Below are 26,645 nucleotides of genomic sequence, written 5' to 3'. Positions count from 1 at the left end.
TTATAAGAATGCTTCTGTATGTCAGGAATCAAGATAGTGATCTATTATGGAACACTCAAAGCTTTTTGAGATTTTCCAGAACAAATTAAAGGAACATTTTCTTCATGTGAAGATGCTGTCATTGTTTCCAGTCTTACATTTTCACAGTAAACTGATATCTACTTTCTATTTGTGTCATGTCCTCACTCACCAATAACATCTGAGAAGACAGAAAAGCAAAATTTGAAAGTCTGTGTTTCATCTCAGCTTAAATCATCAACATTTAATAATACACTATAAACCATATTTCTTACTTGCCCTGTTTGCAGTGCCAAGTATATGCTGAAGAAACATTACACAAAAAAGGATTCATGAGAACCAACTGGTTAGACGAATGAGTGACCAAAGTCGGCGATGAGAGAAGGAGGGGAAACACCCCCCTCTGGAGAAACTCCATCTAACCTCCTTAAGCCATATGACTTCTAGTTTTGAATACACAGCAGTAGCATAATATCTGAAAGAATTTGGCAATGCATCTGATATGCTGCCAGCTCCAGCAGGAGCTCTGACATAAACAGGTGTTTGGGAGAGTGCTGGGAATCGTTGGATGTGATCCTCAGCAGTGGCTCTCCTCAGGCCATCTCCAGTCATAGGGACTTGTGCTTGTGAGTGTGTAAATCACAGCCATGGTGTGTAGATCTCCAAGCAGCCTTGTGGGATCCCTGGAGTGAAATGGCTTCTCTTGTCCCTGAAGAACACCACTCTGTAATATGGGAGAATCCTGACATGCTCTTTTCTGACTGAGGAAACTGTAAGACTCTCATTCTCAAAACAAGACATTCACCAAAATAATTTGCTGGATCTAAATCTAATTCAGGCTGATAAAGGAACATCACAAAAATTTTTGTTATAGGCCATGGCATGATGTATGAGAGGAGAGGTAGGGTGGTATCCCTCCCAACAGTTCAACCTAAAGCAAGAGCAGAACAATATTTTATTATGAGCGAGTGAGATCAACTGACCTGATAGGTCTGCTCCATCAGTAATTTGCATTTTGGTGATTTACCTTCTTGTCAGACTGTTTTCCCTTATTTCAACACCTCAGTTCTTAGCAATTTGCTCTCAAACAAAACCAAAACATTAGCTAAAGCTCCCAGGGCATGTAGTTCTGATGAGAACTGTAATAGTTTTAAGAGAAAATTACTCCCAACTGCTAAGCATTCCTATGTCCAAGTATTTTAACTAGCCTTGAGAAGTTCCCCAGAAAAGCACTGAAAGGCTTTCCATATCAACACAAACATGACATTTTGCGATACAGTTTTAAATAGACAATTTTCAGATACCAAATCTAAAAATGAGCTGTTTCCATTATTTATTATCAGAATAAATTGCTACAGTGATACCAAAACCAGTAAATCAAATGAGCAAATAATCTTTAGGAAAGCCACAAGTGATCTTTGGTGAAGTATTTATGAATGATTCTGACTGAGGAAAGCAGGTTTTTTTCAGGTTTTGAAGAAACATATAGGCATTGTTCTGAAGAGCAAAGACAGTATTTCAGAGTAAGCACATATCAGGAAAATGGTGGGGCTGTATTGATGTGACAGGCCTTAACAACAAAAGTAAGATTTTTACTGCCTATTTTTAGACAAAGAAAAATAAGCAGCTGACAAAGGGTGAACCATAGATTTCTCTTTATTCTATGCATAGATTTTTATTACCAGTGATGATACACATGATGGCAGGAATCCAATATAGCATTTGAAACCCTAAGCAAGTGTGTGGACAGAGTTATTAAGTACAAGAATGTTTTTCATGGTTTTTCCTTTATTGTGTACTTTCTGTATGGGAATAAATTTAAGAAAAAAGGAAGGAATTCCACAATAGGAAATAGTATTGCTGTCTTCCTTTCCAGACTTGTCCTGTGTTTCACACTTCTAATAAACATTAGAAAAATATGCTTTTTTATTCCATGCAGTTATATGTACAATGCTTTTGAATGATCTTTTGGCCTGTTCTGTTTGTTGAATGTATTAGCAAGATGTATTAGCAACTTATCATGTGAATCCCTACATAAAAGGTCAAGTGTAAGTACAGAGGCTGCTTTGAGGCAACCTGTATTCTAGACTGTAAACTTAGTGAAAACTCCATGAGTTACTCATATGTTTATGTTTTGTATGAAACATAACATTTTTTGTCTGCCATGTTTCTGGTGTTGAAGTTTACAGACTTTTTTTAATATATAGTTGTTGTATTTAAGTCAGGAGTCATTCATTCAGGTTCCTTTTCTAAATGAGAAAATCTTTCTCACTGACATTCTGATAGCAAAAATTAGCATGGATTTGTTCTAATGTTATCACAGTATGAGGTGTGGTAAGTACATGTGTTACATATAAAAGGGCAAGTTCATGTCATTAGGTCAGCTTTTAAGGCCTCCTAATTTTGGATTTCACAGTGGAATAAAATAGTAGCCACTGCAAGTCCTGCTTAAATGTAGTATACTCAAACAACAGGTGTGCTGGGTAATTGTTTTCTCATCGTGGTGCGTATTTCACACTCCGTAACTCCCAAATGAAATACCAAAAGAATGTATAAAATTAAATGATTCAAAGATTTAAAGGGCTCTTTCTTGTAACAAAGTGGAAGTCTATTGAAATTCTAAAGCATTACAGAAATATAACCTTTATTCTGTCATTTTCTTCTTATTGCACCAATGGAGTTAAGTGTGTCATTCATTTTTGTTTTCTTAAGACTTTGAGACTGAAATGAAGGGTAACTGTGCAAAACTGTGTGTGAGACAACAATAGATAAAGGATTCATTTCATCTCTTATTACACACAATACATATAAAACTTCATTTATATTTTTCTTTATAACTATGGTTTTGTTACTATTGCTTAAGAGCAGTGGCACATTGAATACAAGAAACAATATGGAATAATGGCTTTTTTACTGAGAAATAGGTGTTCCAATAAGTACTCTGCTTGGTGACATTTAAACTGTTCAGATTATATCAGGTCAGTGTAATTTGCAAGTAATATAAAATTACATATTCCATCAAATGAAACAAACTTACATTATGCTAAGTGGGTTGAAGCACATAAGATTACTCAATAGGTATTTTCTGTTGCCATCTGTTATGAAAAAATTAATTTTCCTGTGATATACTTTGTATTTTTTGTATACTCTTACAGATACTTTGCATAGAAGAAAGAGTTGCTAATTAGAACAAAATGTTGCTCATAGTGAATCATAAAACACCTACTGAACCAACCCCATCTTTTAGTATTGAATTTTACTAATGCTCTCCTTTGTTTCCCAAATGACCTATCTTCTTTAATGATGGTTTGGATACTGGTAAGATTCAAATCCTCATCCAAAGGCCGTGGCACTATTGACTACATCTCTGTTGACTTCGCTGAGAATGTGAAATACTGTATTGCAAGATAAAATCAGCACGTAGGTGCTCAGTGAAACTGAAGAGTCCATTAGTGCCTTAACTCTTAAATTACCATCTGGGTATCTCTCTTGATAAGGACAAGCTAAAAGGAAAAGTTACCCTTGTCATTAAATCTTTAACAATGTGATACTGACAGACTTGAGTCTTTCTGTATTTTTAGCATTTTTAGACTGCATTCATGCTTTTTTCTTTCTCTAGATAGGGCAAGCTGTGTTTCATTAGTCACTGACTGATGTCTGGGTGCATGAAGGTGCAGTGCTTTTTCTGTGTCCTGTATGCATTACAAGGGCATCTTCAACATTATGAATTAAACTCCAACTTACTGCACTGGAAGTATGGAAAGACTGCCAAAGTAATGGCATCTTGAATTAATATCAGTGCTTTAAAAATCTCAAACATACTCCCACTCTTCAGGTCATCTTTCTGATATACAATTTCAGAGATGAGCTACTTAATTTTTGTAGTGTTTTGATCCTAGATTTTTATATTCAGATATATTTTAAAAGCAGAAATGCTCCATCATTTTTTAATAAGTTTCCTAGCACTTAATATTAACTCCTTTTCTCTAAATAAGCCATGTGTATTTTTTCTGTATAGTAGATGCAGGCACTGGCACAGGTCTAGGCATAATTATTATGAATTATAGATACTGCAAGTGTGAGCACGAATCAGAGATTAGCACTGTATTTTAGAGGCTCACTTAGATTTATTCCACTAAATGATCCTTGGGAGATTTTGACAATAATCAGAAATATGGGTACTCTCTACTCTGCTACCAGTCTTCACCAGTTCATGGGGGAACAACAAATAGAATTAACCATTAATTTAGCTCTTTAGGTCCTTCATGCACACCGGACCAGGCATTGTGCTGAGCTCTTTTAAAAATCTAGCTACTTATCTTGTGCCAGAATGGGAGCTGACCCCTTTTGAAATTCCTGTGTAATACCTCCTAAGCCCTGCTTTTATCTACCCTGAAAAAAACGATCTATTCACAAGGGCACAGATTCCTAATCAAATGTTGGTTGGCACGGCTTCTTCTGAGCAGAGACAGCTGCTGAGAGAGTTTGCAATTCTCAGCCATCTATGCCAGAAGTAAAGCTCCCAGCTGCTCCTAGCCTGGGGCAGGTTGCCTCTGGTAGTGGGAAGAGGATTCTTCTAGGGGACTCTTCCAGGGGACTCTTCCCTGCCGTCATATGCCAGGGCTTAGCCCAAGCACTCACAAGGCCAGTCCAAGTCCTTGGAGGGTGTGGTACCTTCCCTTGCAGGAGCAATGACTGACGTTTCCCATTTTCCATTTCCTGGTATTCTGCTGGCAGGGCAGTAGGAGCGAGGTGCAGATGAACATGGGCAGTGCAGGTCTGTGTCCTCATATCCTCCATGCATCCAGCATGGTGCGAGGTACCAACCCTCCCTGTTGGTACCAGCACTGGCTTTCCCACCTCACCTGTGTTTCAGTTTTAGCAAGTTTCTCAGCTTGCATGACCAGGCTGATTGTGAGATCCTTCTGAAGTTTATCATCGTTCCAGAGTAGGTTGGTGGAATTCCAGAATTATAAAGACTTGAGATGCTTATTGAGATCACCAGATCTATGGAGTTGTACTCCATCTTGCACACAAGCCCTACGGTTTTTTTATATCAGGATAAATGTTGCAGAACTTGAAGTGGCCTTTTGAGATGGCAAGTGGTCAGACTTGAGACTTCCAAAAATGAAATTAGTTTGGTTGGTTAGACCATGGTGCTGATAATACCAACACCATGGGTTTGATCCCCATATGGGTCATTCACTTAAGAGCTGGACTTGATGATCCTTGTGGGTCTCTTCCAACTCAGAATATTCAGTGATTCTGTGATACCACAACAAAGGTACACTATGACCCTCTAGAAACTTTGTTTCTGAAAAAACAGCAAAAGTTGGGGAAGTCTACGGGACAATTCTCGACCTGTCAGAAATTCTTTTCATTTCAGTAGTAGAAGTGAAGCCAATAATTCATACTATCTGGGAATCTGCCCACTTACTCTTTCTAAATTATACTTTAAGTAAGTACTTTTTAGGAAAGAAGATAGAATCAAATACCTTGTATCCAGGTATTCAAGATAAAAGTCTCTCCTTATTAGAAATTATTCTGTCAGAAACAAAAACAATGCATTAGAGTTGGAGAAAAAATACATATGTAAAAGCCTTAAACTAACAATAAAAGTATTTCTTGAAATTCTCCTCCTACTTTTAAATTCCTTTCAGTTCATATGTCATTTCGACAATATTACACACACACAGGCACACAGGCACACACACACAAAAGAGGGTGGAGGGATGGAGAAACCTTTTAATGCATAATACTGAGGCAAGGAAAATATGGCTTGTTCAACATTAACCTTGACAAATTCATGCTCTTGTCATTTAAATGAATGAACCTTTCCAGAGTCTAGATTGCTGGACCTTGGGAAACAGCAGTGAGGAAGGATTGCAAAAATGTTGCTCATCTCTCTTAAATTATTTTTCTGAGTAAATGAATGATTTCATTGAAATCCAGATAAGGATGAATCTGCTCACTTGAATCACCTGTTCACAGCCAATGAACTTTCATGTGAACGGTGCTTACCCTCCTCGGTTGCCATGTATTGATCTAAAACTTCTTCCCTGAGCCTTCACTCTTCTTTTCCTCCTACAGGCAAAAGGTTAGAGTTAGATAATAGTATTAATTTTCCAGACATCTGCACATGTTTTAATAGCCGTTAGAAGGTTTGAAATGGTTTCTGTTTGACCACCACAGGGCTAAAATGCCATTAAGACTTAGATTGTAGCAATACATAACAATCATAGCCCTGTAGTTCAACCTGGCAATAAAAAAGCTAATTTATTTTATCGGAGATTTAAATTAATGTGATGAACTCCTTTCTCAACAGGAGCTGTAATACCACTCTTAAAAAAAATACCATGGCCCTGCATATTTTCAAAACCAGATAGAACTCTTGTGACAAACCTTGTATACGTATTGTGTGTGCTTTTTGGAGTGTTTGCATATGTGTATGTGTTCATATAATACTACTTGCTGTTCCTGAGACCATTTTGTTTTTTCTGTCATATCTTCATTGCTAGTCTCATTTTTTTTACCATCTAGCTCATAGGCTCAGTAAAAAGAAGGTGATTAATAGGGCAGTCTCCAGTGTTAGTGTTGGGGGTTTTTTACCACCTTGAGAACTGAAATTTTCTTGTGGACAAAAAATATTGCTGGTTAGGTAGTCAGTTTAAAATAACTTTTAAAACAGACATATGCATTTTAAAAGGAGATTTTTGAAAATCTGTGAAAGAAATACTTAGAGCTCAGACAGTTATCATTTCCAACTATATGCCAGAGGAAAGCTTCAGCTTATCCCATTATAAAGTGATAAAGCAGCATTTGATGGCAGCAGCTTCTGTGATGAAATGATCATGGCAGCACTGAGAACGAATCTAATAAGGGAATTGATCTGTAGATTCCAATTCTGTAAGAGCCAACATCGATCAACATAAATGTCAATAAGAAGATCGTACTGAGGTCTGCCTAATTCCTTTAGATTATTTTGGGGCATAGTCAGAAAGTGAATGTGAAAATGAATTTTAAACTGTAGGAATCAGAAAAGCAACGACCAATATTATGTTGTGCTACCAGGAATATCACTGACTGTCATAGTTTGAGCAATTTAGCAGCATGTTGGAATTAGTAAGTAGCTTTTAATCATATAAAGATTGATAATGCAATGACTGTTGCAGAAGCAAGACTGAAAGTCTGTACTTTTCCCCTGTGTTTTTATATTAAAGCATTTCTTAAATACAGTGAAATAATAAAAAACAGCCCTCCTTTTTACTACTGAAATGGAGATAGCATGTGTAGGGCATGCCAGAAAAGATTAATGGTATAGTTCTTCCTTGTTATAGGAGTTCAGTATAAAGTTGTTTCCTAGACTCATTCTGACAATGCTGGAATGTTAAAAACAAAATGGTTTTGTTTGTGAACAGTGTAACAACAGGAGATGTCAGGATGTGCGGGATTCTTGCCTTTTGCTCTTTGGTGTTTCCTTAATTCATAGCACCTACATGATGCTGGTCCTCATTTAGGACAGTGGAATTAACATATTAAGAAGCATTAGATCAATAGAAAGACATTTAGAAAAATAAGAAAGAAGATCTAGATATGTACTTAATAAGAGGCTCGACTCTTGCACAACACTATTCTCACAGCAGTGCCGTTTTACCATACTCCAAGGAGTCTTCCATTTGCAAGCTTGTTGAAAACATTTTTTCATTAATTATTCACATTCTGACTAGCTGATTACCCAGCCATTGATGTAAACTGTTGACTTTACAGTAATTACTAACCACAGGGAACTTTATACATACATTTTCCTAAGAAATTAAATTAGCTCATTTTAATATTATTGCAATATTTACAGACTCCTACCATAGTGCTATTAAAATGAGAACTAATACTTTGGAATCTCAAAGCTTGAAAACACTGATAGATTTATAAAATGAAAACTAGGATCAGAGAGGATTACTTTGTGTCTTTCAATGTAACTTTCATTTAAAGCAGTTTATGAAAATTAATAAAATTAAGGATTTGGAACAGGAGCAATTTTAGCCTTACATTAATGTTGCCAACTCTCTGAAGAATGCAGAGAGATTATGTTATTTGTGTTTATATATCAAGTACCTGCTTAATACATCTGAATTTATACCCTAGAATATAAGTTTCCAACCTTCTGAGTTACTTTGGAATCTAATTCACTGGGTTTTGCCATCTCTGGATGGCTCAATAATAGATTTGCAAGGTTGGAAAATCTGCAGCAGACACAAACGAAACCTTTGTTTTACTTTTTGTGCTGAATTTGCCTTGTTAACAGGATTTTCTGATGTAGTTTTAGCACCCTAATCTTCCATACAAATGTTTGTATATCATACACTTGTACTTTGTCTTGGATGTTGTCTTAAGTCTCAGTAAACTTGACTAGAGGATTTGCCTGAAAAATTGACAAACCACTATTAATTCTGGGTTTGTATTTAAAGTCTGAAATCTTCTGTATATGTTTTTTAGCAAAATGTGTCTAGTAGAGGGGAAAGCCCACAAAAAAACAGATGGAAAATCAAATTAGGACTTTCATGGAAGCAACTCAAATCCACTCACTTCACTTGAAATTTATGGAATAGCTGAAAGCTTCCTCTTTTTTTTTTTTTTTTTTTTTTTGGTAGTAAAAACTCATTTATCTTGCTGAAATATATTTTACAGTTAATCCTTTAATATTCGTTTATGTATAACTCTTCCTCCTATTACCACCGAGCAATACTGCATGTCTGTGATTGTTTCCTGTATTTTACACAGCTGTAGGTAAAACCAATAAAAGTCTCCAACTGTTTGCTCATACCACTGTAAGAGTTGTCCTGGGGTTCACTTACTGTGTATTAAACCCCTCCTCCCATCAAAAACAAATACAACCAGCTATAGTGGTGGTCTCTGCGATAAAGCTGTTGAGAACCCTCACAGCAACATACTGAGCAAACTGAGTTAATCTGTCAAGACAGACCTTAAGAAAAAACAGAATAATAAATGTGAAAGCCAACACTGTACTAAATACAGTGGAGTTTGAGACTTCTGAGTTGCTTTACACTTTTGTCAAATATCAAGTATCTTCATTAACAGCTTGGTCTGTTGTAAATGGTGTCTGTAGCAACCTAGAAATAGAAAAAAATAGGTCAGTGTGGTGCATTAGCTTTACAATCAGAAGTTATATGTTCTTGCCTGTGCAGAAGTATATTAATAGCTTTTAGAAGTCTAAGAAGTAATGAACATATAATTACCTAGCATAAGGGAGGAGTATTTTAAACAGTTGAAGGCTGTTTCTCACTCCAGTTTTAGCCCCAATCCTGTACATGGTTAAACACGGCCCAGCAGTAGGAGAAAGGAGTTCCCTGACAAGCTGACCTCATATTGCATGTTCTCCTAAATGTCTCCTGTGGCTAAGTCCTGTTGCCCATGTTGCACAGCTTTATTCACTTTCTCTAGGTGATGTCCTGCAGCAAAACAATAGGGTCAGAAGGGAACTGTGGGGAACCTTTGCTCCTAAGCCTCACTGATACTTCACTATTTTCTCTTCCCTGGTTGCTTGATGCAAAATTTTGGTGCTTAAAGAAATGCACAGGTACAGATCAGTTGGTAATAGTTGCTATAGGTACAAGTGAAAATATGAATCTAAATATTTGTTGCAAAATAATCTCAAATAGTCAAACCTGTAACAAATTTTATAAACTGTATAAATACAGAAGGATTGTTGAACTGTCATGTTACTCCCAGTGAACATGAGCACGGACTCAGGACATGACCCTAATGCTGAGAGCAAGAAAAGTCAGTATCTGATTCTGGTGTTTCTTCCTTTGAAAATGTTGAACTTCCTCTACTGTGATTCCCTTCATCCAGGAATAACAGCTGTTTTCCTATTTCTTCATCCTTTAAAAGAGGCCATCCTTGGTTTCTTTTTAACGTGCTTGTGAAAAAAATAGAGAGACATGGGCCTATATGGATGTTCCATGTAGTTTATAAGATATGTCCATGTTTTATTCCCAGAACTGACACCAAAAAAACCCCACACATTATTAACTGTTTACTTCTGGGTAGAAATACAAAAACATGGTTGTGCCTAAGGGACCTTGTTTCATGCTGAAACTGGTGAAAAGCGGTAAAAAGGACAGGAATGCTTCTTTAAAGACACACTGTGTTCTGCAGCTGAACCACAGTAATGCTAGGCTTCATGTTAGTCTGACATACTTATAGTAGTCAGAATCAGAAGTAACTTTGCAATGTTAGGATAAATTACAGTTGCAAAGCAAATTATCAAAGATTTAGAAGGAAAAAAGGTGCCTCTATTTTCACAATTAAATGTCCTTTAAATTACCCTAAAGGATATAGGCATAAAAAGCAATCTGGGATGGCATATACCCTGCACAGGAACTCTACTGGGAAGCTGCCTTTTTTCAGATGCAGAAAGCAGCTGGAAAGATGAAAAGTTCCTAACCCAGCTGGTTAATTAATGGGAAGTGCTTAATGTACAAATTGCTGTTGCCATTATAAACTGTGAAAATGGAAAGAATAATTTTCATAGAATCATAGACTCGTTTGGGTTGGAAGGGACCTTAAAGCACACCTTGTTCCAACCCCCCTGCCACAGGCAGGGGTGCCATTCACTAGACCAGGTTTTCATTTACACAAAGTTAAAACAGTGATGGCCATGAAGTTCTGTTTATACTAAATGAATAGTAGGAAAGTAGGACATAATTCGGAATTTTCTATTAAATACACAACTTCCATAGCTGGAAAAAAATTATTATAATCTTATTTTCATTACATCAATTATATACAATAAAATATCAGGCATTGCTGAATGTGCACAGTATACAATTGAAAGTACATTTCCTATGTTAGCAATTATTAGAATTAAATAAAATGGAAGCATCTTTTTGCAGCTTTCACTTTTTCTTCATATTTGGCTGCTTTTTTTGACAACTACTAGTTCTGTTCGCTTTAAAAAGCAGAATTACCATATGTCAAAAGCATATGTATTGCAAACTCTTATTTGTCTGAAGGCAAAGTCTATTTCTACTTTCAGAGGTTTTATTATTTTTTCCTGAACTATACTTAATTTTCTTCTTAGTTCCAGAATATTTAGTGGATGAGAAATTCAGACTTTGTGTTTTGAACAGCGCATTTTCCTAATCTGGGTAATTTATGATGGAATAGGTGAAGGATGTTTTCTCATCTCCAGCTGAACATCCTCTCTGGAATTTATCTAAGGACTACAAAAATTCAGATTTTGTTTCATGAAAGATTATACTTCCACATAAACTAATAGTATGTAATAGCACACCTAATAATATTTTTTACTTCTGTGGTCTGCTATCTATGTGTAATGGAAATGTAGTATAGACTACTATTTCTGTAAGATCTTTGAAACTAAAGCTGATGCTAGATGTGGTTTGTTCATAGATGCTTCTGATGGATATGGCAGTTAAAGATGAACAAGGGAACAGGAAAGTGAGATAAGTCAGATGATTGTGAACAAAACAGCCAACTAGAAAGAGCTCTTGTCTTTCATGAGCCTCTCGTACACCTATATTGTTATACCAGCACTCTTCTTGTATTGCACTTCTTTTATGCTTTTTAACTCATTTAGTACTACAGAAGTAAATTTGCAGCAGTGGTGTTGTTGATTGTGGACTTGAGGGGAATATTCTCTGTGCAGATAATTATTAAAAATGAGTGGTGTGAAGGCTGCAGAACAAGTAGTCCCTGCCAGCCCAATTGCAATGGCCAGGCTATAGAGGAGAGCAGTCCAGAATGTGCCTGTTCAGGTTTGTGATCACCTGGATAACAGGAAAGACAGGAGAGGGCCACACACCCCAAACAAACATGCTCTGGCACGGAGCACCAGGATGAAAATGTCTCCTTAGTACCTAGAGAGAATTCTTTTCTTGTGAATGATGGACTTTGGCTTATGTGAGAAAAGCAAAGCCAATTGATTTAATAGCAATTATCTCATCCAATATTGGAGGCTGTGTACTGTTTGGCATAATTCTTTGAAAACTGTTCTGGCAAAGCTGCAAGCCATTAGACGTTCAGAAAGGAGATGGGAACTGATGGATACTCTGCACAGATGTGTCAAGAGGCACAATAGTTAGGGGAGTCTCTCTGTAATATTGCCTCTTGCCAGCAGATAGTAGTTTTCTTTTATCTTCCTAGAAAGCCTTAATAAGGATGCTGCTGGAGGAGGGGGAACTGGCCTGCTGTTTGATGGATCAGTTATCTCCTGCCAGATAATTGTATTTCCTATTGCACTTGAAATAATAGGATTCCACCTAAATTATCAATTACTTTGTTTTTATTTTCCATGTGGGCTATGGGAGTTAATCTCGACATTGAGCCACAAAGGGCATGGCCTTTTCTGCATCAGTCTCACAAGTGAAGGAGGAGTTTTTCTTCTACTGGTCATAGGCAGCTGCAAAGAGGCCCCCTATGTTCTGCCTCACCCTCTGAGCCTCTCATCACCCACTTTCTGGAGAGATGTGGGTCCAGTCAAGATGCTATGAAGTTATTAGTCCACACCTACCCTGGCAGTACTCAGCACAGGGTAATTTCCAAGGAAGTTGGCCCAGTCCGTGCTGTATTCACTTCCATAAGGGTTTTCTTGTCTGCAGTCCAATGATCCTGATTCTTTCTTGCTTTCAGAGGGGCCCAGACACTCCCCAAGGTCTATAAGTATTACCCAGTTTCCCCCTATCATTATATAGGGCACCAACAAATAGGGCAGATAACTTGAATTTATAGTTGTAACCCCTTGGTTTCATATTTAAATATTCATTTAAACTGGTGTGATCTTTTCTGTGGAAGTCATTCTGTGCTGTGGTCTGCCTTTTGTTGCACTGTATCATGATAGCATCAGCAGTGATTTTAATACTGTACCATTTTCAAGGCAGCAGTAACTCCTTGATCTAGTTATGTGACTGTCATCTGAAAATAACCGTAAAGGACACAGTACATTTTGTGTATCTGAGAAGAAATCAAAATGAAGATACATAGTTAGCGCAATCTGTTACTTGATTTTAAATGGATCATTAATGAGTTTTTTTTAACAAATACTAGTTTTTCCCATTTTTGAGTTTGAAAATGGAGAAAGGAAAAATAAAGGAAAGAAAAATAATTTTCTTATCCTTTTCTTTTGTAATTGGATGACTTGCCTCAGTGCTATGTGATTATAGTTAATTAATGATCTCAAACTTTATTATGCTGTTTGTTAATGCTAGTCATTGTGCTGGCTGTGTCTGTTAGTTTATTTGCATATGTGTGGGGAGGAATATTCCCAATGTGATGATCTTGTTTGATACAGAAATAAAATCACATTATACATCTTGAGAACACACTTTCCTTCTTTGTTAATCATTTCTGTCTGCTGATTCACCTTTGTTATTACAGTTTTATAGTGTCATAGAGTTTAACCCTGGCAAAGATGATTCAAACACAGCATGACCCCTGTGCAGCCCAGCCCCTCTGGTCACTGAACCAGTGGGAGGGACCCCCATAACCTAGAGCTGTTTCCAGCCTGCTCTGCTGGGCTATGTCTGATCATTTGCCAAAAATTGTTTGTTTTCTGCCTGCTCCAACTGGGCTGATCTCTGCTCTGATGTCTGACACAGACAGTAACACCAGCACACTAAATTCCATTAGATGACATTGTAAGGGAATATTTAATTTCCCTTACTGAGCTGCATATATGTTCCATTTTAAGTAATAAAGTATTTAAATAACTTGCTGGAAAAATAGGAAGACAGTTTTACAACAGTAAAACTCCTATAACACTATTTCTATGATACCTTTTTTCTGGGAAAATAAATGTTCAACTATAAATGTGCATCCATCTCAGATGTCCCCAGTCATCAACTCTAATGCACAGATCTGACTATTCTAACTTCCACTAAAATATCTCAGGTGACTGGTTTCACTGGAAAAAGTAATTCATTCCTCTACAAAGGACGAATACACCACTTGTTCATAGCAACAGTGACTCTTGGTTCTGAAAGCAGTGGAATTCTCTGGTGGTTCAGTGATGCAGTTGGAATTATTGTCAAGAGTAACAAATGTACAAAGTCAGTAAAACTGTGAGTTTGCGAAGCTTTTACCTGGAGCTTAAATCTTGAACAAACAGCTGACAGTACTGCTAGTAGTAAGACTTTGAAAGGTGCATGCTGAAGTACTAGGAAATAGGATCACTGACGTTAAGAAACACATAGCCTGGATGGAGTTAATATTTATAATGAAACGTTATCTTGGATACTGAGTGCTTGTAGCATTTCAATCTATTGAACAATATATTGGACAAAATACGCTTTTACAGAATATTGATCATTGAAAATATTCTCAAAAATCCTTCTGCAACAGATCATACCTCCTAAAGAATCCTGGATGAATATGCGACTCTTGAGAAATGACTCCCAAATACATAATTAGTAGTTTTTAAAAAAACTTGCTAAGTTTTCTGGAATAGATCCCTGAAGCACAGCATGCAGATAATAGAGGCTGTAGGAACAGCCGCCTGCTTTGTTCTCTGGCAGATTAATTTCTGCAGTGAGTACCAAGAGAGCGGGCTGGGGAGTGGTTGGGTGTAAGATACTGTATGACTCATGTTTCAGGGCCCTGCAAAGAACTGTCTTGCTATTGCTGCTACTGCACAGTGTGTAAAGGCTTTTGTGGCTGCAGATTCTTTTTTGGTCTTTGACCAGTCTTCTCGGATGGACAGGGGGACGAGACACTAACACAGCCTTGACAAATCTCCATGGTTTGCATCCTCCACAGGGTCCCCTGGCAAAGCACCTGGCAGGGTCTGCACCATTTGTTCCTCTAAGCTGAGCATCCTGGTGCTGAACAGGGGGTAGATGTGGTCTCTTAAGTTGCAAGCCTGGAGAATTAATAGGAAAACAAGAAGAACCTGACCCAAAGTTTGTTTGTTTTTTAATTATTTTTTTTAGTCCATTTTCATTGATTTCAATGGACTGTGAGTCAGATCCATACTGCCTGTTACATGGTATGTTGGCCCAGGGACTTACAAGACTGCAGATATTTCTTCTCTTGAAGTCATCAGCCAAGACATTCACATCAATCATGGATTTTATTGAAACTGCAATTAAAACAAGTCAGGCTTAATGCCTGCTGAAATCCTTAGAATTCGTATACAGGTGAACATGGAGGGAAAGGCACAAGCACAGCCATCCTCCCAAGCAAAACTGAAAACAGAACTGTGTATATAATTGAACAGCATGTGAATATTAATGCACAAAATCCTCTGAGTCCCTAGTTCCCTGATGCAATTATTTTCTATTCACATTAATTGTTCCTAACAGATGACATTAATGACTTTGAGTTAAAATGTGTGCAGAGGAGGCCTTCAGAAGATCAATGCTGGTTAAAAATAGGGTCACTTTTGCAATCATTCAAGCAAGGTGTAACAGCTCGTAAATAAAACAACATTAACATGTTGATTGATTTATAAATGTTAATTTTGTAGTTCATTTTTATACTTTTTTCCTGAAGCCTGTCAAACTCTATGGATAATGGTGGGACTAGTTCATTTGTCATTGTTGCGCGTGAAGTAATGATAAGTTGCAAAACAGTGACTAGAAGAAAAAGTAGAGTTTGTTTTGGATGAAGAATGATCTGTTCTCCAGACAGGAAGTCTTGGACTAAGTAAGCACAAAGAGCAACGTTTCAACTTGGAACAAATCCTCTTTTACCTCGGGGTCTTCATTTCCCTTGAAATTGAACAGCAGAGTTTGGAATTTTAAAAATGCTGATCTGCTGCATATTTGACAAATGCTTATGCTTTGCTCGTTCCCTTCTGCCCCCCCAGAAACTCCATTCACGCATCTTAGACCTCTCATCTGGGGATTTGCTTTCAGAAGTAGAACGGAACAGAAGCCTGATGCAAGCTCGAAGTGCTGATGCTCAGATTCACGTGAGTGTTTGTGCTGTCCTTGTACCCCTCATTTGGAACCTCCTTTTTGCCTCTGAAGTCTGATGCCAGGGATGAGCCATAAAGCTGATCTCTGAATTGAAACCCTGTTGAGACAGATAACAATACTTCTACTTCCTTCTGTTCTCTGAAATTCAATATTGTGTCCTCAGTTGATATAGTAAGCAGATAGTGTCACTGTGTGCAAAAAAGCGTAAATCTTAGCAATGTCCCCAGTATACCTTTTTGGCTATTGATTACATCTCAGAATCTCTGAGAAATGGTCAAGGAGCTTTTTATTAAAGCCCATGCACCGTATTATTCATTCTACTTTTATGATATATTATGTATGAACTTTTAAAAATTCATGGGCTCTGCATTTTTTTTTCAGACAGAGTTAGCTTTGTGCTTATTTGGCAAAACGTTAGCCAGCGTGGCTTTCATGTTTCATTGTCAAAGAGAAAAGCAGCTTAAAAAACAAAAGTCACATAGAGGGAAACAAAGAGTACAAGAACAGAACATTGAACCTGCTTGTGCCTTTGATCTTGAAGTATAGTAGTGTCAACAAAAATGTAATCTCCTTTGTAATACATACTTTAATGAAAAGGCATTGTTTCAAAGGTTCACAAAAATGCTAACTACTCTTTGCATTACATTTAATTAAGCCTTCAGGTTAGGCTTTTCTAATATAGAGTTTTGTGTCTTTAATGGTCCAATTCTTTCAATTTTCTGTGATTTCTAGTGAAAATTACGTTTTTAAGCAATAATACTACATTCAGGCCTTTTTACTCTAATTTCATTAAAGGTAATGACTAAAGAATCATGATTACAAAAAATTAAAATTTCAACATGTCAGTTAATAAACCCATGTGCAAGTTAAATGTATTTAATTAATGCATCATAAACATGCTATTCAAAATACTCTCTTGGATAATTTAGAGAATAAAGGCAAATTGCAGGAGAAAATTCCACTCTTATGAGCGATCTGAATGCAATCTAGAAATTGAGTAGATATCCTACTTCAGAACGTGGAGTGACATGATGTTTTTGTCACATTTTCTCCTCTCTAAAACATTAAAGATGATTACAGTAATACACTGTTCTTTTGCTTAGGCATCTCCATTTTTTTTTCATTGCTGAAACTGCAGGACCATATGCCTTTCTCCTCTCTTAGGTGCAAAGGAAACAAAATGAGGGGAAGGAGAGGCTCAGACTAGCTGAAGATGACAGGAAAGCAGTACTTGTCACTAGGCTCTTTTCTCCTACAGGAGACTCTTAAAGGAAAGGATTTACAGGCATCCTTCCCTTAAACACTATGATGGCTGGGACATAGGCCAGTATGAGGGGCAGGAATTTGACAGGACATGTTTTTCCAGTGCAACAGCTGAAATGCAATGAAATAGCCAGAACAAGCAGATGCTGCCATTGGCCTCTGCACAGTCACCCTTACCGGGAATGGCGCCGTCACAGCTGAGGAAGCTGACGAGAGAGGGTCTCCCATGGGAACCACCATGTCAGAAATAAAGACTAATTTCTCTCAACAAAGCGAAAAAGTCTGCTTCAGAGCCAAAGAAACAGACATCAGCCTGCCTCTGATGCTGAAAGATGTATTCTTCCCAGAGCCAGTGGATTTAAAGGCTATTCCTTCTGCATCCATTTGACTTCCTAGGAGAACATGTACCAATAACTCCCAGAGGTGAACTGTACTCTTGCTGCCTCTAAGTGATTTTCCCATTCATAGGTTTTGCCTGTGACAAAGAATAATGATTTGCCCTGTAGTTAGGTTTGTCAAAAACAGAACATTATGATGTCAGTTGAGCAATGAACAGCTGTACTGATGAACTCCTCAGCAATAAAAATTCTGCTCTCTCCCATTCAGCTGAAAAAAGATTCAACCCTAGTATTAATGAATGGGAGGACATGGGGGAATAAATGGAAGAAATTAGCAGAAGGCAAAAAAACATGTCACCGTATGAGAAGTGCCTACAAACCAAGCGTTGTTCCAGAGATTTGCATGTACACCATGTCTGCGGTGTACACACTTTTGATAATTGTCTTATGGATTCAATAAATTCAGATTTCTTGTTTCTTCCTGAATGTAAAGGTAAATTCTTCATTAAGCAAAATTAATTTCAGGTATATCTGCATAAAAAAACCCCAATCAATATTGTTTCAGCTTTCAATAAATATTGTTTCAGCTTGCCTTAATGAAATCCAAAGGAAAGTTTTATGAAATGGTCATAGAATAATAGAATCATTTATGTTGAAAAAGACCCTTAAGACCATCAAATCCAATCATTAACCCACCACTGGGTGGAAAGGTCCTTTAGGATCATTGAGTCCAACTATTAACCCAGCACTGCCAAGTCCAACACTAAACCACGTCCTCAGGTGCCACATCTGCGCATCTTTTACATCCCTCCAGTGACTCAACCACTGATGGTGACTCAACCACTTCCCTGCTCCAACGCTTGACAACTCTTTTGGTGAAGGAATTTTTCCTAATATCCAATCTAAACCTCCCCTGGCACAACTCGAGGCTGTTTCCTCTTGTCCTATCAGTTGCCACTTGGGAGAAGAGACCCACCCCCACCTCTCTACAACCTTTTTTCATGTAGTCATGTCTGGTGTTCCTGATAATTAAAAAGATGTCTGATTCTGTAAGGAAACTGGAGAATAGCACAACAGAATAGTGCAAGTACTTAACATTAAAGAAGCTCAAACGCTGTTAGGCACAAGAGTATTAGTTCGAAAACAAATTAAAGGCATCCCAGATACTCCTACAGAGGTTTAATATTTTACCTAAAGTGCTATCTACTCTTCATTACTCTCTTCCTCAAAGCTGGCACTTAGTCACAGTCAGCTGAAATTGCATTTGGAGAGGGGCGATAACTACACAAGTACTAAAGGCAGCCATAAAGTGTCAATAAATTGCATAAGCAAGAGGCTTCAGCTGTCTGCAAGCGACACAAAGATGGATTGTCCTACGTCAGAGAGTTTCTTAGACAAAGCTTTGAACTAGATAGGAAACCAAAATTAGACTGTAATGGAGAGATTCCATTCTCAGTGGAAATTCTGCTCAGGATACTAAATTAATTTACCTTGTCCATGGTATACAGCCTCATCTGTTAAATTGTGGGGCTATAATGCAGTTGTCAAGATGTACTTGTATTCTTATAACTTTGTTTTCTGTATCTTACCAGAGCACGCTGCTTATGTATAGAGCATAATTCAAATAGAATAATCTTTAGCAAAAGAAGAGCAGAATACTAGTTCAAGAATAAAGAAGAAACCATTGAGGAAATGAAATTGTTAGCAATTTTTGATTTAGTTCTCTGTATTAAATTTACCAGATGCTATCAGTGTAAGAGGAAGGTGTCAGTGGCTTACTTGCTTTTTCTTTGCCATTCTTAATCAAGGGGAATTTAAACGATCTTTTTCCACCCACAAGATATTTCTATTTCTTCTCATATTTTAGGATTGCCAGCAGAATGTGAAATCCAGTATACCTGTCTTGAAATGCCAGAGTCAATTAAATGTGACAGGTTCTAGTCGCCTGTATCCCCGGAGCAGCTGCAGCAGCAGTGAACTCTCCCTCTCAAGTGCTTGCAGTGAATATTCCAGTGGTTCCTCCTACACTTGGAATGATGGAAAGACATGCAGCAGAAGGGTAAATCAAATTAATTTTCTTAATTTATTAGCTTAAGTTAGTCTGAAACAAGATTAAAGGAAAAGCTGCCTATTTCAGAAATTTTTTTTCACTTTCTTCTCTCTTTTATATTGAAAACAGTTGCCACTAAACTCAGTAAGAGCTCTCACTGCAATATCTCCTTCCCTGTCACTCCCCCCACTTAATTTTTTTAGCAATTCCTTTGTCACTCCAGTTTGCTTAGTCTCCTCATTAATTCTGAAATTTATTGTGTCTTTCATAGTCCAAATTGCTCTTCTTCTTTATCTTAATCCTTCCATTCATATTGTTCTTTCTACAGGTTTTAAATGCACTGCAGCCTTCACACCCCTATGAAATCCTTTATTAAAAAAGAACTTTGCTCTTAATAGCAATGGATGAAATGTAATGTCCTTATGCAACTCCTATATCTCTTTACCAATATGGTAACGCTTTTATTGACAGCACTTGTGAGTAATGTGTGAGCTTTATTTTGTTTCAACAGTCATCCGTGAGATGGGATAAAAGAATAAGCATCGGTTCCTCGCTCCCAAGCAACCTCTCGAGTCCTGCCGATGATCTACCTCCAACTCGTGTCAAGGAAAACCACATCTTAGAAGGGCTGAAGAAATTACAGAAGCAAAAAATATTACTTGAATCACCGTCAGTAATATCAAAATGGGGTTACAAAGATTGCATGAACTCTAACGAAGGAATATATTCCCCTGGAGTTAAATGTGGTGGCCATAATGAACAGACTCATTGTAAGCCAATGGAAATAGAAAGTATTTGCATTGAACATAACAAAACTTTCTCTTATGATTCAGATTCACATGATGATGCAGATGATGACTCTTCCTCCTTACTGTTGCTGCAGGAATTACCAAGCAAAGACTGCAGGACCTATTGTAACAAATTAACTCATAGCATTTCTGACAGTCTCTTTGACTGGGATCCTGATAGGAAACATTTTCCAGAAAGAAATTCATATTTTAATTCAAAGGAAAGACCTGAAAAATTGACTAGTTTTGTCAGTGGATTTCAGGGAGAAGTAAAATCATGCACCAGAACAAAGCCGCCTGAGTTACAGTTAAATCAAAACCATGCTAATATAGGCTGGAAAGACCTTAATTTTCAGCTTTCAGATACTGATGACAATGAAGTCTTGGATGAACTGCATATAGAAAGCAGCGATGAGAAAAGTCCATCAGATTTATTAGCAACTCCCTTTACTGAGAAGTACACAAAGGCCTCTGACGTGCTCAAAGTCACGGAGAATTCTCAGTTTGTATCTACTGACAAAGAGGAAAACCAGATACCTGTTCACTCAGACATTAGGCCGAAGACATGTAATTTCATTAAACAACAAAAGGTTGTAAAAAAGACCTCCTCTGAAGAGTGCATAACAGTAATATTTGATGCTGAGGATGGTGAGCCTATTGAATTCAGCTCACATCAAACTGGAGTTGTCACTGTAACAAGAAATGAGATTTCAATCAACCAGCCACAAACTGTGTCCAGTGCAGAATACACTGAACTTACACCTCAGGGAATAACTGATTTGCAGACAGGAACCAATGCTAGAAACTACACTGCTTTAGAAAGACCAGAAGAAGAAAATGAGAAAAATAATCTTGAAGATAATACAGGGAATAAAAATACAGTTGTCTCCATGACCTGCAGTGAATCTTCATGCTGTGGAAGAGTGACACTGCAAAATACTTCACGACAAAAACTAGTGAAGCCAGTGTATGATGCATCATACAAGGCCAATTCAAGCTCCACTGTGCATGCAGGAATCAGTCAAAAGCCAAATGTAACTAAAATACCCAGCAGAGGTAAATTTTCTCCACAAAAAACTGTGATCTCAGAGAGTGGGGAGACACCTGTAGCCCTATCGGTGGGCCCCACAGCCCTTGAAAAATCACCTGCTCTGCCACCTGTAAAGCTTTCAAGATTCAAAAAAGCGCAAAGTCCACCTCGTCATTTTGACTCAAAAGTTGACTTTCAGGTTCCAAAGCCCCCTGCCCAGCCCCTGCCTGACTTGAAACGTCCAGGCAGAGGCGACGGGTCAAAGTATCCAAAGAGTCAGAGTCCAGCATCACCACTGTTGCCTCAGCACCTTAAAGAGCCAAGTAACTATGGAGAACCTCCAACCAGAGACTTTCATTGTGATTTAGCAACTGTAGAAGCCCGATCTCCATCCCCACCCCTTCCTCCTGGCAGGTCAACATCCCTGTTGATTCGGCCTAATTATGCTCATTCTCCACCTATAGCAGTAAAGTTAGGAGGAGCTGGTCCCACTGAAACAACAAAAAATATACTGAAATCATCACCATTAAAAGGAACTATGAACTCTGGCTTTCACAATCAATCTAGTTATGAAATGAAAGCAAAAAATGTATCTTCTGGGGCCAAAATTGAATTATCTTACCTTCAAGAAAATGCAGAAGGAATTATGCAAAATAAATGCACATCTCAGCAATCCCATAGTGCATGCAAAGGGCCTTCCAAAGTTTCCACAAAGCAAGTCTGCCTAAAAAACCCTAATCAGCTGGGTCTCCACAGGAATCGTGACTATTCCAGCACAGATTTTCAAACAGCCAGGTCCTTTTCTCTAGGTTGCCCGTCACTGGAAACAACTTCTTCACAAGACACATATTCCAGGAAAAAAAGTACTTCCACTGACAGTGGGGTGGATCAGCAACAAAAGATGCCAAACGTTCTCCCCACAACTCCTCAAGGTCATACAACCAGCACAAGTGAGCCTTTACTATCTCAGGTAAACAAATCCCCGCCAACACTGTTTTGTGCCAGTGATCCTGCACACGCTTCTCAAAACTCTAACGAGAAAGGAATGAAAACCCGTCTTCCTGTAGGACTGAAATTATTTGTCAAATCTCCCCAGCTTCTCCGCAAGAGCTCTACTGTACCAGGGAAGCAGGAAAAAGACAGCATAAATGCAGCTTCCAAAAGTAATGTGAGTTCAAGTAAGTACAAGCAAAGTGAATCTGTATGTGTAAGCACCAGAGGTGCAGCATATGCTGAATTAAAAGACTCTAAGTCTGATACTGAAGTAAAAAATAATTTTACTGTGGGACTTAGCACGGATACAGCATCACCTCATTCACATGAAAACTGCAACTTGATGGTAGACAGAGTAGATGGATTAGAAAACAGATTAGTTAAGAGATCTGTTTCTTCTAGCAACAAGTCGCACTTGAAGCCAGCTCTGGGCATGAATGGAGCAAAAGCTCGTAGTCAGAGTTTTAGCATTCAAACAGGGGAGAAGCCGTCTGCCCCTCTGACTGAAGGTCTCGGAAAAGTGCGGACTCAAATTATTACAAACACTTCTGACAGAGGAAATTCTCTAACCAGGCAGAACTCAGCCACGGAAGGACTTCAAATCAAGGCTATTCCTGGGTCAGCAGTGACACCAGAGACTCTTTTATATACTACTAAACCCACAGAAAATTCTTATCCTAGGCAAGGTTCTCTGGGAAATAGTAGTTGCAATAGCCAGCATGGAAGCCCAAGCAAACTACCCTTCAAATCATCTTCAAAAGTAGACTTGTTTCATAACACTTCAAAATGTGATGGAAACAAACCATTTTCTCAGAAAGATGCACGCAGCCGATCTATGCAGAGTGAGAGGAGCACTGAAAGTTTTAAACACGAAGCTATAAGTAAAAAAAGTGTTCTGTCAGCAGAATTGGAGTTAGAAGCATCAGCTACTGTATCTTCTAAACAAATTTTGTCCTTTCAAAGCTTCGATGGAATAAAATATCCTCATAAACTGGAAGCAACAAAATCACAAAGGCAGCAAATGTCTTTAAAATTAGCAGAAGCCTCTGAGAAGGTTAATGATGTTTTGGGTTCACCATCTCTGCAACCTACAATAGAGGAGAAAGTCATGTTGTGCATCCAAGAAAATGTGCAAAAGGGTCAGGGACAAACCAAATCTCCCACTGTGGAGACTAAACAAAAGACTGGGCCCTCTATAGCAAGTTGGTTTGGTTTTCGAAAGAGTAAGCTCCCAGCACTGAGTAGCAGAAAAACTGATGTTCCTAAAACTAAGGTAGAAAAAAAGGATGCAAAAGTTTCAGGGTTTGGAATTAAACAGGCAAAATTAGAGAGAAGAAAAGAAAAAAAGAAAACTGAACAACATTGTGAAATAGAAAATGAAATTAACAGGAAAACAGACAATGGTGACATTTTAGCCATGGAGAGCAAAATTATGAAACCTTCCCAAGACTCCACCGGTGAGATTGATTGTGAACAAGTCAGAGGTTCGACTGAAGCTACGTACTCACCAAAAGACAGTTTTGTGAAAGAGCTTTTAAACAGGTAAAACTCTGGAACACAAATTGATATGTATTGATGTACTTACAGCTTTACAGATGCCCAGATGCTAAGTTCAATGTATGTTCCTTTTATAGTAAGAATGCACAGTAGCAATCAGTAGGTACACCGTTGGGACTTTAATCTCTACAGGAAAAAAAGCATTAATAATGAGATGATAATTTTGTTCATGTTACTTTGTTAACCAAACCGCTGGTCTTTGAAATTAAAGAATGGCGAGTTACGTCCAAGTTGATAAAAATTCAAATGATTCCAGAAATCAAGAATCTAGGTAGATGGTATGTAAAGATAGTGGATAATAAGGTACATGTTTTAATATATTCTAGCTTCCTCTATTGTAACCAGCAAGCATATATTTGGTAACTAGTCAGAATTAATTACATTTCTAGCTACCACAACCTTTGGACACAGAAGAACTTAGCAATTGTTATACTGCGTTTTCACGTTTGCCCCACAGCAGTTCCAAATATAATATAAATCATTATATGTGAAAGGCTAAATTGATATACTACCTGAAATTGCAAGTGACAGGTTTGATCAAGGCTGGTTAGAAACATTTATCACTCAAAGGTCTAGAGACAGAAAGATACAGAGGGGTTACTTTAAACATTAAAGGAATGGGAAAGTAGAGTGATTGAAGAAGGGCAATGTAATTTATCAGAGGAATCACTCTCTACCTGCAGAGTTGATAAGAAAGCAGCTCAGCAGACAGAAAGTGGATCAAATAATGTTTCCTACAGGAGTGTGTCGAAGGGCAGCTCCCAGGGCTCCTCTCTTCATGGCAACTCTATCAGCTCTCAAGGAAACCACAAGAAAAACAGCAACACAAAAGCTGATATGGAAATGCAGAATCAGACTCTGGTAAGTGCTTTAGTACATGAAAACATTATTACCTTCTTTTTAACTTTTGGATGTGTTTTCTATCGCCAGTACAGGCAAACAGGATAACAACTGTTTATATATAAGATAGAAAGATTTTGTGTAGCTAGAGAATTGTGAATTAATACAAAAGTTGACAGCTTGACTATAGGCCACATTATACAGCTAGTCATGAAGATCCTACTGCTTCTGCTGGCAATTCAATTCCAGTGGAGATATATGAACAACGATGTTATAATCATACTGTAGTAGAGTGAAGTAATAGGACCATTCTCTTTTTTTTTTAGTTTTTTTCCCCTTTCCCTGAAAATTGCATGCCAGTGTTAAGCATTCCTCTGAACATTATAGAAGTCGTTAAGGCTGAGAAGAGCACGACTGATAGGGAAAAGGCAAAGTATTTGACCATGTTTGGGAATATTTGTCACTTAAGAGGGAGTATTCAAAAGCAAAAACATACATTTGACCTGCTTCTCTCTTTGTGCCATTAAAAACCTCCCTGTTGATGCCCTGTAGTTAGTCTTATACTTCAATAAGATACTAACTGTACCTGATAATTTAATTTACCCAGAGAGTAGGAATGTTGCAATTTAGAAGAAAAATCATTTTATTTTCTGTTAACTGCTAGATTCTGGTTCTTGAAAGGTTGTGTGACTAGCTTTACTGCACTGGGAAGTGTTCACAGAGAGTCTAGGACAGTAACTTGAAGTCAGGCTGGATGTGTGCCCTTCCTTGTGAAGCTTCTATTAATTAACCTTAGAATTTAATGAGCAATTTCTTGCCTAGCAAGGTCCTTTCCCATGATGTTTCAAAGTCCAGGCACCAGGAGAACAGAGATGCTTTAACTCAATAGCATTCTTTTCTCATTCCTGATAGCTGTCTTGACCATATTATAATGACGATTATTAACCATAATCACAATTTTAACAAAAATTCTTGAAACTTTTGCCAAATATAATGCTTAATATGAAACTGAGGCTATTACTTTTGTTGTTCTGACAGAACTGAGTTACTGAAGTGCAGCACATACAACTATTTCCTCTGAGAGAATTTGAAACACAAATTCTATTGGATGTGTTGCAAAAACATTGCAAAAAGCTTCATAATGGGAACTGGAGAAACTCTTAGCTTAGTACTGATGTCTAGGATGCATCCCATATGGGGTTTCAAATTCAGGCAAATGTGGGGATTTTTACTTTAATACAGATGTCTTTCCTAAGAACATCTGCAAGGTCATTTTTTAAAACTTACACGGAACATATGCAAAATGAATGTTTGAAAACTTTCCTCCTGACTCCTGTCGTAACATCTCTTCTTTGAAAATGTAGATGCCTCCTGCATTATAAAACCACAAATTATAAGCATATCTAAGGCTGTCCTTGTAGTGTCACTGAAAGGAAAGAGAGAGAATGAAAGTCTGGAAATGTGCAATATGCAGGAAATTCAATCCAACTGATCTAGAACTTTGATAGCAAAGCACAACCCCTTATCAGAGCCACTCAGTTTAACTATGCCCCATTTAATATGGTCCTGACAGCTCAGGGTATATCTTCACTGTACAGAAGTACAAAAACCTCTACACATTGCTTCTACAATTTCTTTCTAACTTATTATTTTCTAATGCTGCAATAATTTGCTGTGCTTTTTGTCTGTCACTTTGTGAAGTCTTTTTAGCTTCTTCAGTAATAGTTTTTAAGTATATCTTCAAGAAACACACTTCATTTTATGAGGGAACTACAAAGCTTGTCCTTACTGTACACAAACAATAGAGACATG

General features: G+C 37.7%; 1 protein-coding gene across 5 annotated transcripts in view; it reads left to right on the top strand.

Moving 5' to 3' along the window:
• Positions 1–26,645, top strand: part of NCKAP5 (NCK associated protein 5) — a 370,644-nt gene that overhangs the window by 288,760 nt on the left and 55,239 nt on the right. For 4 of the 5 annotated variants that reach the window (XM_051810233.1, XM_051810235.1, XM_051810232.1 and 1 more), the window contains exons 11-14: positions 15,863–15,967; positions 19,443–19,634; positions 20,137–23,978; positions 24,677–24,854. In XM_051810233.1, the coding sequence (XP_051666193.1) occupies positions 15,863–15,967; positions 19,443–19,634; positions 20,137–23,978; positions 24,677–24,854 (4,317 nt within the window). The remainder of the gene's footprint in view (positions 1–15,862; positions 15,968–19,442; positions 19,635–20,136; positions 23,979–24,676; positions 24,855–26,645) is intronic. The other variant, XM_051810236.1, reaches the window with a different exon arrangement.

The sequence above is a fragment of the Manacus candei genome, unplaced genomic scaffold (assembly GCF_025592945.1).
Source record: "Manacus candei isolate 608988 ecotype Guabito, Panama unplaced genomic scaffold, ASM2559294v1 h1tg000077l, whole genome shotgun sequence".
Classification (NCBI taxonomy): Eukaryota; Metazoa; Chordata; class Aves; order Passeriformes; family Pipridae; genus Manacus; species Manacus candei.
Note: the sequence above shows the minus strand (reverse complement) of the source record. Positions and strands in the feature narration are given on the sequence as shown.